This window comes from Chlorocebus sabaeus, chromosome 9 (genome assembly GCF_047675955.1).
Source record: "Chlorocebus sabaeus isolate Y175 chromosome 9, mChlSab1.0.hap1, whole genome shotgun sequence".
In the NCBI taxonomy this organism is placed as follows: domain Eukaryota; kingdom Metazoa; phylum Chordata; class Mammalia; order Primates; family Cercopithecidae; genus Chlorocebus; species Chlorocebus sabaeus.
In genome coordinates, this window is record NC_132912.1 from 63561827 (window position 1) to 63574201 (window position 12375).

At 43.4% G+C, this 12375-nt stretch overlaps 1 protein-coding gene across 9 annotated transcripts in view; it reads left to right on the forward strand.

The window, feature by feature from the left end:
- The window catches only part of KCNMA1 (potassium calcium-activated channel subfamily M alpha 1), a 762160-nt gene that overhangs the window by 678974 nt on the left and 70811 nt on the right, over positions 1 to 12375 (forward strand). For all 9 annotated transcript variants that reach the window (XM_007962879.3, XM_038010343.2, XM_007962885.3 and 6 more), the window contains 3 exons: positions 1717 to 1840; positions 6203 to 6427; positions 10629 to 10821. In XM_007962879.3, the coding sequence (XP_007961070.1) occupies positions 1717 to 1840; positions 6203 to 6427; positions 10629 to 10821 (542 nt within the window). The remainder of the gene's footprint in view (positions 1 to 1716; positions 1841 to 6202; positions 6428 to 10628; positions 10822 to 12375) is intronic.

Below are 12375 nucleotides of genomic sequence, written 5' to 3' on the forward strand. Positions count from 1 at the left end.
GTTCTTATCAGCAACTGCCTTTTTATTTTAACATCTTTGACTAAGTTCAGTATTTGGAAGATGACCTGGTGGTTTACATACCTCAAGACCTCTCAACAATCCAGACACTGAGATACTACTCGGAGTGGGATTGTTCTTTTTCTTTTAAGATCAGATGTGACAGTTCCTGTAATCGTCTAGCATGTTCATTGAAGATAACTTTGCAAGTTTGCTTCACATGGTATTTGTCATTTGGTGTAGTCTAAAAGCAAATTCTCAGGCAGAAATAAATGCAGTGAGAGAGTTTTTCTCACCTTATGTGGGAGTGGGGAGCATATTGGAGGGTCATGGTAGATATTCAAAAGTTTAATCCTAGGTTTTTGGGTCATGGAAGGGAGATTGCTGTCCCACTCTGTACCCTTGACATATAAGTGGGAAGTATCAGAGACATTTCAGAGGGACAAATAGTAAAAACTAAATAAAAGTCACCCTCTGATGTTGAAATATAGAATTTCAAAAGGTAAAATCACTTTACAATAAATGTATGGAATTTGACCCTATGTATATTTTCTGTCTTGTGTTGGCAATATTAATCAGAAAAGATAGCTCCATTGCAAGAATGGTTAAGTATAGCTGGGACAATGTCCTAATTATATGGCCAGTTTTGCAGGAAGGAACAATGACTTCCCAAACCTGAGGTGCTGAGTCACTATCAGAGATAAAAGCATGGACATTGATTATGATTCAAGGTGCAGGAGCTTATTTATTGTGCTGTAAGCTTGTTAGACCTGCCTGATTCCATTGCAATTCTTAAGGTTGTCAGTGAGGCTCTGCCAGCCCACTAGACGGGAGCCCTTTATGGAAGCATCTTCCTTTTTCACCAATAAACAAGGCGATAGAGGGTGAATGTTGCCCTGAGAATTGGAAACAAGTTAATTAAGATGCATCTGAGCTTGAGACTCTCGTCTAAGGAATGCAGCAGTTGGGAGGTGAAGGTGGCGGGGAGCATCATTGGATGGTTAGTGCATATACAGTTGTCAAGGCAAGGAGAGAGGGTGTTGTTTAGTATTGAAATCATGTATTCCAGATGTGGGCATTTGGTAGTCAATCTGCTCTGAAGTGACATGCTGCTGAATCTTTAAAGGGCTTCAGCCAGGGAGAGCAAAATCTGATTGGGCAAATTGCTAAAATATTTAAAGTGCAGCCTGTTAAAGCTTTTACTGCAAAGAGCATCACGTCAGAAGTTGTAGTCAGAAGGAGCGAGTAATTGGCTTTCCATCCTCATGCCAGTCAGTCAGCATGAGGCTCTATTCCTATTCCTTCCTCTTCATTGCCGAGGCTAATAGCAACCCTTTGGGGTGTGTGTGTGTGTGTGTGTGTGTGCATGTGCGAGCGCTGGGGAGATCGAAAAGCTGGTAATATGAGAGGAAGAGGAGTGAGGTAGCCTTAAAAAGGGAGGCTAAATCCACAAAATGTTAGGAAGACCATTTAGGAAAAGAGGAGCTGGGGAAAGGCAGAAATGCTCCCTGACAAAGGTCAGCTGCACTTCCAGACACGGGGTGGTGGTTTGGGGGCAGTTGTCTCTCAAAGGATGGATTCTGTAAGCAGAAGAATGGCTTTCGGTGACAACCACTTCCTCTGCATCTTTCATATCCTCTGAGATGTAATTCAGGGGGCACTTTCCATTTATAATTTATCACATTTTCCACTTAGGTTTTCCTGTCTTTTTCTCCCCAGGCATGACCCCTTGTTAATTCCTGGCAATGACCAGATTGACAACATGGACTCCAATGTGAAGAAGTACGACTCTACTGGGATGTTTCATTGGTGCGCGCCCAAGGAGATAGAGAAGGTCATCCTGGTGAGTGAGGGACTGTTCATCTGATGTTGCCCGCTTCTGCCCTGAACCACATTTGCTGGGAATGGGGTTTCCCTAGTGGGACAGTGGGATAATACTGTCCCTAGTCCTAATTATTTTTGATGATTGAAATTCTGAGCATAGATTGAAGCAGCTAGACCTCTGATCAGAACATGAGCAATATTCAGAATTTTCAATCTCTGAATATATTGGCTCCTCATAAGAGTGGGTGATCACGTGCTGTGGGAAAGGCATGGTGGGAGGTGGTATGAACGTAATTCCTGTGGCCATGGCGCTGGTGTCAGAGTCTGCCTGTACCAGTGATTAGCTGCATGGCTTGGGTAATTCACTTGACTTTTTGCACTTCGGTTTTCTTATCTGTAAAAAGAAGAGATGAGAATGACCCTAACTCATAGGGCTGTAGTGAAGATTAAAATCCAACATATGACTCAATAAAGTTACCTCTTATTCTTACTATTATTAAATGCTGTGAGGAAAGCTGAATGCTGCCTGTATTGTTATTGGTTTATAGCAATGTTTTGTATTCTTATAGATAATAGCCTTGCACATCTGCGAGCTTTCTTAGTGCATGTTGTAGACAGGCAAATGCATGATGATGCACGACATAATGATGACAATCATGAACTATAGTCCCCTTGGGGAGACTGGGGCTCAGAGCCCTATTTTGTGTAAGGCTTGTGAACATCTTCATAGCAACAGTGGGCTCACCCAGTCTCTCCCAGGAATGTCAGCATAGATAACAATCCATTCTACTCTCTGCCCTTGTTCTATTAGCAGCTTTGGGTCTTAATGCCTACATTGGTTTTCCTACAGTTTATTGTCTTGCTAATCCATGAAAAATGGATTAATAATCAGGAAAGTCAGATGGAAGGGTTCTTTCTCCCTTGGGTCTCTAATCTCCAGATTGGGATGGGTCTGTTCCTTTCTGTCAGCCAGGAAAATCCTGTCATTTCTGATGTCGGGACCACCCTTCCTAAACAAGGACTGTTCTGGGTCCTCGGAATGGCTGTGTATGCTAACACACTGGACTTTCCCCTGCGCTTTATCTATGTGTATGTGTGTTATCAACTTAATTATAAATCAGCATTAACAGCCAATACAGTATCAAGCTGGAGGCTGTCTCAGAGGTGGAAAAGTTGCAGGCAAGAGCACAGAAAGTCAGAATTCTTAGCAAACGGCCATTGTCCAACTGACCAGGAGTGCAAATGGTTCTACTTGCAAAGCTGCTTCACGTATGTACATTCTTTTTGTTTTGTTTTGTTTTTCTTGAGACAGAGTCTCACTCTGTTGCCAGGCTGGAGTGCAGAGCCATCTTGGCTCACTGCAACCTCTGCCTTTCAGGTTCAAGTGATCCTCCTGCCTCAGCCTCCCGAGTAGCTGGGACTACAGGTGCACGCCACCACACCCAGCTAATTTTTTAATATTTTTAGTAGAGACAGGGTTTCACCATGTTGGCCAGGATGGTCTCGATCTCTTGACCTCATGATCGCCAGCCTTGGCCTCCCAAAGTGCTGGGATTACAGGCATGAGCCACCACACCTGGCCATGTATGTACATTCTGATGTATTCATGGCACTTTTGCTCTGGTGGCCTAAACTTAGCCTGATGTTACCACTTGTGGCAGGTCATGGCTGGATGCCCTATCTGGGACCTAGGGTTTTAATGACTTGCCTGGATATTGGTGTAGTATGCATGCCAATTGATATTCAATCAACATCTGCCAGCATGAAAACGTTTAGGAGGTGAGTTACTACTTCTATGAAAAATAACATCATTTAACAAAACATCTCCAGGAGGCCTACTATGTGCCACACACTGTTCTAGTTACTGGAGATGCAATCCCTGACAACGACTGCTCTCACAGAGCTTATATTCTAGCAGGGCGGGGCCAGGAGAAGAGGCGTTATCTCTAGGTAGACAAATGAGTACATAACAACATTTCAGATATTTATAGGATGCTTTGAAAAAAGTAAAGCAGCATTGTAGGCTAGAAAGAGACTGGGAGGTGCTGTTTGGAAAGTATGATCCAAGAAACCCTCTCTAAAGTAACACTGGGCTGGAGATGAGAATGACAGGTAGGGCCAGCTACATGAGGATGCTTTGAGGTTGTGTACTCACTGGGTACAGGAAACTAACTACTTTGGGGATTCGAAGATATAAGAGATAGTCCCAATTGTAATTTCCTGGATTAACTAGAGAGAAGTTATAAAATGTAACCCATGAAACAGTGTATTTAAAGCTAAGTGGTAAGAGGCACAAAATGCTATTGAAATGTAGGGGAGAAGGACTAGGGTGTGTTTAAGTGGCCAGGCAAGTCCCATCAGATACACACAGGTTGTGCTTGGGTTGGGCCTGGAAGGATGCATGGGAATTCCAGATACATAGAGAAACAAATGATCAGTTTCTCTAGTGTGCCTCAAACCCAGCAGAATCAGACACACCAGGGCTGAGGCTCTAGAATTAGGACATTCATAAGGTTCTCTGGGTGATGTAGCTGTGGCCAGTCTGACGATGAGTGTTTTGATCCCAGATCAAAGTTCCTGGGGTCAGCATCTGTGCCTCGGCCACTCGGCTAACTGTGCCTTCCCCACCTCCCTAGTCTAGAATTCACTTCCACCCTGGGCCCAGTTGATATTCCTCTGGCTTGTTGAAGGGAGCTAGCCTCCCAGGTGACCTGGCCAATTAAAAATAATTAGGAGCCCCGTCACATAACAGTGCATTATAGACTGGTTGGCTCTCTGCTGGTGGCACCCGGGCACTTGCACTTCCATGTGGCCCAGATAACTAACTCCAGGTCTTCTGCAGGAAGTGGGGATATGTGATGTGAGCTCCCCAGTGGGTCTTCCTTGGTCACAGTTTCTAAGGCATTTCTTACAGCTTGTGTCTCCAGTTTCCGTGGACTGTTGGAGAGGGAAACCAATAATGGTGACAGCCCCTGCTTTATTCTAACGATCAGGTAGTGAAAGCCAGCTTCCTCCTCTCCTTGGGGGTTACTGTAATAACCCTGACATTGTCGTGAATTGCAATATTGGCATTTATACAATCAATGCAGCAGTCAGTTCTAGAGATTAAATCAAGCAGAGTTTGATATGTACAGTGGACATTAATATGCCTCCCCCAAAGCGTTGTAAGCCACATGGGGCCAGCCAGGCATGCAGTGGGTGGACAGGGATGGGAGGCATCGGACAAAGGTCCACAGCTAGCCTCCTGGCCTCACTAGCTCAGTGAATCAAAGGACCAGCAGTGACTAAACAGTTGTATTTCCTGGGAAGTTGGGGTTCTCCTCTAATAGAGTGACTGTATTCTTTCATTTGTCTGCTTTGTAGATAGAGGTTTGGAGTTGGAGGAAGACACTGCTCTGTTGCTCTTACTAATCTCTCTCTAGCCCCTTGTAATGATTATTTGAGGAGATCTTTTCTCCGAATGATGTAAGCAAAGCAGGCCCCTCCAGAAATGTCCCTGGAAACTCCAAGGCAGCATTGGACAGGGGTCAGCAAACTTTTTCTGTAATAAGTCATGTAATGAATAATTTAGGCTTTTCAGGGTATAAGATCTCTGTTGCTACTGATCAGCTCTGCTGTTGTAGCATAAAAGCAGCCATAGGCAATACCTAAATGTATGAGCATGGCTGCATTCCAATACAACTTGGTGGGAATTTGAACTTTATATAATTTTCACAGATTATGACATAGTCTTCTTTTGATTTTTTTCCAACCAATTTGAAGCACAAAAACTATTTTTAGTTCACTGAACATACAAAAGAATGTGGTGGGCCAGATTTGGCCTGTGGGTCATAGTTTTCTACTCCTGGCTTTAGGTAGCATATTCCACCTGCTGATGCATGGACATCTCACTGATAAGTCTAGAATTCCAAACTCAAATTTCTCCAACTGAGCCCAGTGCAGGCATCTGATCATTTTATCATCATCTCAGCAAGCAGGCCAGAAAAGGCAGTTCATTTAATCAATAGTTTCATGGAAACGAAGACTTCTCTTTCCAAATAGCATAAATATTCCTTTTCCTTTTTATTTTACCTCCTGAAAATTATTACGAAGATCTTTTCACGCGTATTTATGGCATATCTTTCTTAAATCTTTTGTCAAAGAAGGCAGCAATGTGCATGGATATACATTTGGATAAATTTATTACATAAATATACGTATACACATGCTCAAATTATAGCTTTGTATGGCACATATGTAACATTGATGAAATAAACATAATAGCACATAGTAAGCTCTCAGCAAATATTTGCTTGATTCTTTGCACAAATGATTTTTCCACTCCTTACGACAGCCCTGTGCAGTCTTCTCTCTGACGCTTACACACTTCTCCCTGTTGCAGACTCGAAGTGAAGCCGCCATGACCGTCCTGAGTGGCCATGTCGTGGTCTGCATCTTTGGCGATGTCAGCTCAGCCCTGATTGGCCTTCGGAACCTGGTGATGCCGCTCCGTGCCAGCAACTTTCATTACCATGAGCTCAAGCACATTGTATTTGTGGGCTCTATTGAGTACCTCAAGCGGGAATGGGAGACGCTTCATAACTTCCCCAAAGTGTCCATATTGCCTGTAAGTCCAAGGTCACATTATCGATGCCTTTTATTCTTTTCATTCACAAAAGAAAATCCCAGATGGATATAATAGTTGTAGCTTTGATCATGCCTGTGCTTCTTCATCTGGATATGGGCCTGAGGACTCAGCACTTCCCCTATGCTCTGTCAAGGAAAATCCAAACCCTGGGAGACCTTATTAAAAGGAATTTGCAGCCAAGTTCAGTCCGTCATCAGGGATGAAGTTTAGCTTGTATCAAGTATATTAACCATATCAGTGTCTAAACACTCTCTCATTCCTGCCTATACAAAACCTAATATATCACATTGTTATATTATGATGTTTATAGTAAGGATTTGCTTACAGAACTATTTATAGCATTATACTTACGGCATTTTTAATGCTTGAAGAAACCTTGATCTGTGCCACCTTCTGTTTTTAACTAAATACATGCAAATAACAGAGTTCTTTATTTCTGCTGTACAGAAGGCCAACTCCTTCTGCAGCTCAGCCCCTAACCCCTGTTCGTTTAGAAGTCCAGCAATGTGTTCATGGTTGTGTTTGTGTGTGTGTGTGTGTGTCCGTGTGTGAATGTGTGCATGATATTCTTGACTGCAAAACATTAGGACTTCGGTCTGAAAAAACAGTCTGGGACTCCACAATTTAGTGTGAGGATATGGGATTTAGGAGTCATGTGATTAACTACTTCTTAATCATAATGAATGCATAGTCCACAAACTCTCAAAACATTGTAGAGAATTATGCATTTCAATGTTTGATGTAGTTCTCCACATCACAAATTCATGCAAATCTCACCTCTCTTCCAAATATTTTTCTTGTAAGTTCACATCCCTAAAACTAAGAAACAGGGGCCGGGTGCAGTGGCTAATCCCTGTAATCCCTGCACTTTGGAATGCTGAGGCGGGAGGACCACTTAAGCTCAGGAGTTCATGAGCAGCCTGGGCAACATGGTGAGACCTCTTCTCTACAAAAAGTTTAAAAAATTAGCTCAATGTAGTGGTGCATGCTTTTAGTTCCAGCTACTTGAGACTGAGTTGGGAGGATCACTTGAGCCTGGGAGGTCGAGGCTGCAGTGGGCTATGAAAACACCACTGCACTCCAGCCTGGGCAACAGAACAAGACCCTGCCTCAAACAAAAACAAAAACAAAAACTGAGGAACATGGATCTCTCTACATGTCAAGAGGTCTGGGTTTTTCCCCACTTACAAAACTAAAATCTATTATTTCTGTTATCAGCTTCCAAAACCTCAGAAATGGGGGGAAAAAGAGCCAAGTAATATAATTCATTAAAGAACACGTAAGAATCTATCCACAAGTAGTACTCGTTACTCATTAGATGCCACCATGTGTCTTTACATAATGCTGGCACAATAGGGACTCAATAAATATTTAAAGGAGTATGAAAAAGATCAGACAGTTATCTTTTGGATGCTGGGGCAAAAACCCACTGCCTTAGTGAGCACAGACAATTGAAAATAATCACCTATAGACAAACAGTCATACACAGAGGAGAGCATAAGCATATATATACTTCGCTAATTCCAGAAATATGGACAATTTGATTATATGCTTCCATGGTTATCTTTCTATCATGTGCTCCTCCACATAGTCCCCTGACCTCTAAAAGTGTCTTTGTAAAGAGTTTATTATTTTACCAGGCTACATGAGTCTGCATGTGTTTGTGTGTGTAGAGAGATGGTTATATGTGTGATATTTGGTATTTGTGTGTGTGTTTTGTGTGTTTGTGTGTGTTTCCTCCTGTGTGACCTTGTTTTCTTTTTTTTATTTTGAGATGGAGTTTCACTCTTGTTGCCCAGGCTGGAGTGCAATGGCATGATCTCGGCTCACTGCAACCTCCACCTCTTGAGTTCAAGCGATTCTCCTGCCTCAGCCTCCTGAGTAGCTGGGATTATAGGCGTACACCACCATGCCCAGCTGATTTTTTGTATTTTTAGTAGAGACAGGGTTTCACTATGTTGGCCAGGATGGTCACAAACTGCTGACCTCAGGTGATTCACCCGCCTTGGCCTCCCAAAGTGCTGGGATTACAAGCCTGAGCCACCGCACCTGGCTCTGTGTGCCCTTGTACATGTTCACTCATCTGTCTTCATATATGTGAATGAGCTGTCATCTTTGCAGGTCTTTTTCAAACCCTCCAAAATTTAACATACTCAAGCACAATAGATTTTCACGAAATGGGCCTTCACCTATGTCTTCACAGAGTTTATTGGTTAAACAGTACCCTGCCTATAGGGCCAGCCCAGAGAAACATAAGCGATTTCTGTGTATGTCATTTGTATTTCTTGTGGTTTGAAATCATGTGTGTACAACTGCACAGGGATCATCTTATATCACAATTATGGCTGGCTTCCCTACAAAGTGAAAATTAAAAGAATATGGATGCAGGCAATTGAGGCTTATGTACTGGCAAAATGATTCAGGAAGTCGATCAGACTTGTTTTGTACCAAGAGATTACAGGAAAAGAGGGCATTCTCCTTCTCTCAAAAAGATGCTGCTCTAGAGCCTGGAACTAGTTGTGTCTCAGCAGCACCCACAGTGCTAAATGCCCCTTCCTCCATAGTTGCACAATATTTTAGGGGCTGAGAATAGAATCATGACTACCACTGACTCATAAAAGAGGGTAGATAGGCTCCATCTCTGCAGCCAAGTCTCTTCTTCTCAAAGCTAGTTCTCCAGAAAGGCAGATTACAGGAGGACATTCACAGATAGGTGATAGTTGGCAAACCCTTGGTCTACACAATCAGTGAGTTGAAGGTAACTCAGGTCACCACACAGGCAAAGAGGAAGCTAGATTCAGGCTAGAGGGCCAGTGAAGCTGGTGGCCAGACAGAAGCCCCAAAATGATGCTGCATGGCCACTGGGGAGCTATGACATGGGGTGGCCTGATGATTTTGCTGTGGTTCCACCTGAAGACACAGAGCACGTGGAGGCCATGGCCCTGTCCTTCAACTCTAACCCTTCTATTTTATCCTGTGCTTGCATTCCTGGACTCTGTTGTTACCTCCTGGATCCGAGATTTTTCCACTGTCTTTTGTTGTTATTTTTTATGTTAAAAAATCTGTATACTGGCTTATTTATTTTTAATAAGTATATATTTGTATATTTGTAATATACAAATATGTTCTTGTTATAAAATATTCAAACAATATAGAAATATATAAAGTCAAAAGCAAACTTTCCCCTCACCCCCACCAATCCTATTTCCCTTCCCAGAGGGAATTACCATTATTAGTGTAATGGGTATTTTTCCTGTGCTTTCCTTCCAAATTTACATACATTTATATATATGTAATTTTATTTTGTGGGATTTTTTTACATACATGAAACTATACTTTTTTAACTGCTCTAGAACTTTTTTTTCACTTCCCCCTCTATCTTAGAGAGGCTTCTAAACTGATGCCTGCATGGGCAGCCAGCTCTGCCTCTTTACCTCCTGCATACATTTTCATCATGTGCATGTTCAAAAGTATATTTCAGCATTCCTATGTTGTTGAACAATTAGGCCATTTCCTTGTGTACTTTTTCTTGCTGAAAATATGCAATAAAATTATATGACCTGAAGCTTAACTCCTTTCCATATCTCTTTTGCATTACACACATTAATTCCACTCCATCCATAGCCTCCAAATTGAGCCGCATGTCCAGGCCCACCTCATCCCTCCGTGCTCACTGGCCATTTCCCCTTGGCTGCATTGAAACTGCTGTCTTTTGCCTGAGACAGAAGTGACCTGCTATTAAATAAACAGGCTCTTGAAACCCACCCCCTTGTTACATTCTGAAAGCCAGAGGTTGCCACAGGACAGTTACTTAAATCAAGACAATTTCCAGGCAGGAAGAAGATGTAGAACCCTGGCATTATTCCTCTCCCGCATTTGTTGTAATAGCTTGATTGAGTATTGAGAGCAAGCTTAAAATGCTGCCATCAGCACCGGCTACCCTTTAGATTAGCACACAGCTCCTATTCCCTTGAATGTAGTTAGGCCAGCTTAATGTCAAGGCATAAAAAAGATACTTGTTAAGTAATTTCCCAAAGCTCCGACTCCATCTTTAATTTGTTTTTATTTTTTTCTTCTTTCCCTCTCCTCTCACTTTTGCTCCTTTCTCTCTCTCTCTCTCTCTCTCTCTCTTCCCCACTTCTGTTTTTTTTTTTTTTTTTTCCTTTCCTCTATGCCAAAGGGTACACCATTAAGTCGGGCTGATTTAAGGGCTGTCAACATCAACCTCTGTGACATGTGCGTTATCCTGTCAGCCAATCAGAATAATATTGATGATACTTCGCTGCAGGACAAGGAATGCATCTTGGCGTCACTCAACATCAAATCTATGCAGTTTGATGACAGCATCGGGGTCTTGCAGGCTAATTCCCAAGGTAAGGACAGCCTGTAATACTTCTTTGCTGTGCCTACGGGGGACAGGGGCTGGCAAGAGGGATATCCTTCACTCAGTAATTCAAAGAGGCTCACATCAGCCTGCCTGGCAGTGAAACCTGCAGTCACTGTGATGGCTTTCAAAGGGGCATCTGCTGCCTCTTCTTTCCATTCCAGGATGCAGGCTTGAGACCTGGTCACCCACACACAGACTAGGTTGCCTTTCCAGAGGATAAACAAGCCTTTAAATGGCCACCCCCTGAGCTTTCCCAAAGAGTGGCTTCATGACCAGTGTCATCATCTAAATGTCAGATCACTGAAAAGATGCTGGCTGCACAATTCTGACCGTTTCCTTCCAATATATGTTTTTGCCATTGGGCTGGGATGGGAGGGAAACTTTGCTATTGTTAGAACTGCCTCTAGGACTCTGCTGACCGAGGGATGGTAATCTCTGGAGAGTGGCAACTCTATGGACACTAAAAGTCATTTAGCAAGTGGTGACACTTGTCAGACCACACATTTTCCTATCGGAGGCAAAGCAGCCTTAAGTGACACACGTCTGCCTTCCTACTCTGCCCCTAGTCTTTTCTGTCATTTGCTTTGGGTCCCTGGGCAGGTGGTTACAAGTAAAGATGTCTAGGGGTCTCAGAAAGGCAACACAGCAAAACCTTCATAACAAATGACCTCCATAATCAGGATCTGGCAGGATAGGATGCAAAGCATTTTCCTTTGAGTGACACCTCCGTGTAGGCTTGCCATGAATTGGAAGATCATTGTTACAGACGAGCGACGAGACAGTGGCATTGGCTGCCTGATGGGGACCTGAATCCCGTCAGTCCAGGAGAGAAGGCTGTAGGAGCACAGCCCATGAGAGCTATGGCTACTGGAATATGAAGCATCATCTTATTGATAGCTGGGCAAGCGTCTGACCTCCTTCCCGTCATGCTAGGTTTTCTAGAAACTCAGCTGAATCATGCATCCTGGATCTGTGAGCTACATTATCTTTTGTCAACTTGACATCACCACCACTGCCTTCTAACATTTGCTTAGCATTGCAGAAAAGCCAGGAACAATAGTTCCTAGAATCCTCTTCCCTGCATGGCTCTGGGCTAGAGTCAACTGGTGGGAGATGGGCACTGGGGTGAGATTTGGAAAGTGGAGGAGAAAGATAGGCTTTGATTCTTTGGAGGCAACGGCAGCCAGACCCTGGCCGACCTGGGTTCAAATCATCTCTCAGATGAGCTTTCTAGGAGCCAGTGTCTTCACTGCTAGGGACTGAGAGAGGGGCTGGGGCTTCCCTGAGGATCTTGAGATTCACAGCAGCTTCTTGTCAAGCTTAAGAGAACCTTCCCCTTTGGTGTTGCATGTGAAATGGCTTCTGTCCTTCTGACATCACCTTGATACAGCCTGAAGCCTAATTTTTGGCCTCTCCACACAACCATCCTCCCTGCCACACCCAAATCTAAATATTGGTATCCACCTGCTCAGCTGTGCCCGCAGGACAGCACAACATGTGAAGGCCTAGGAGAGGCTCTGAGCTTACTCCCAGCTGCATC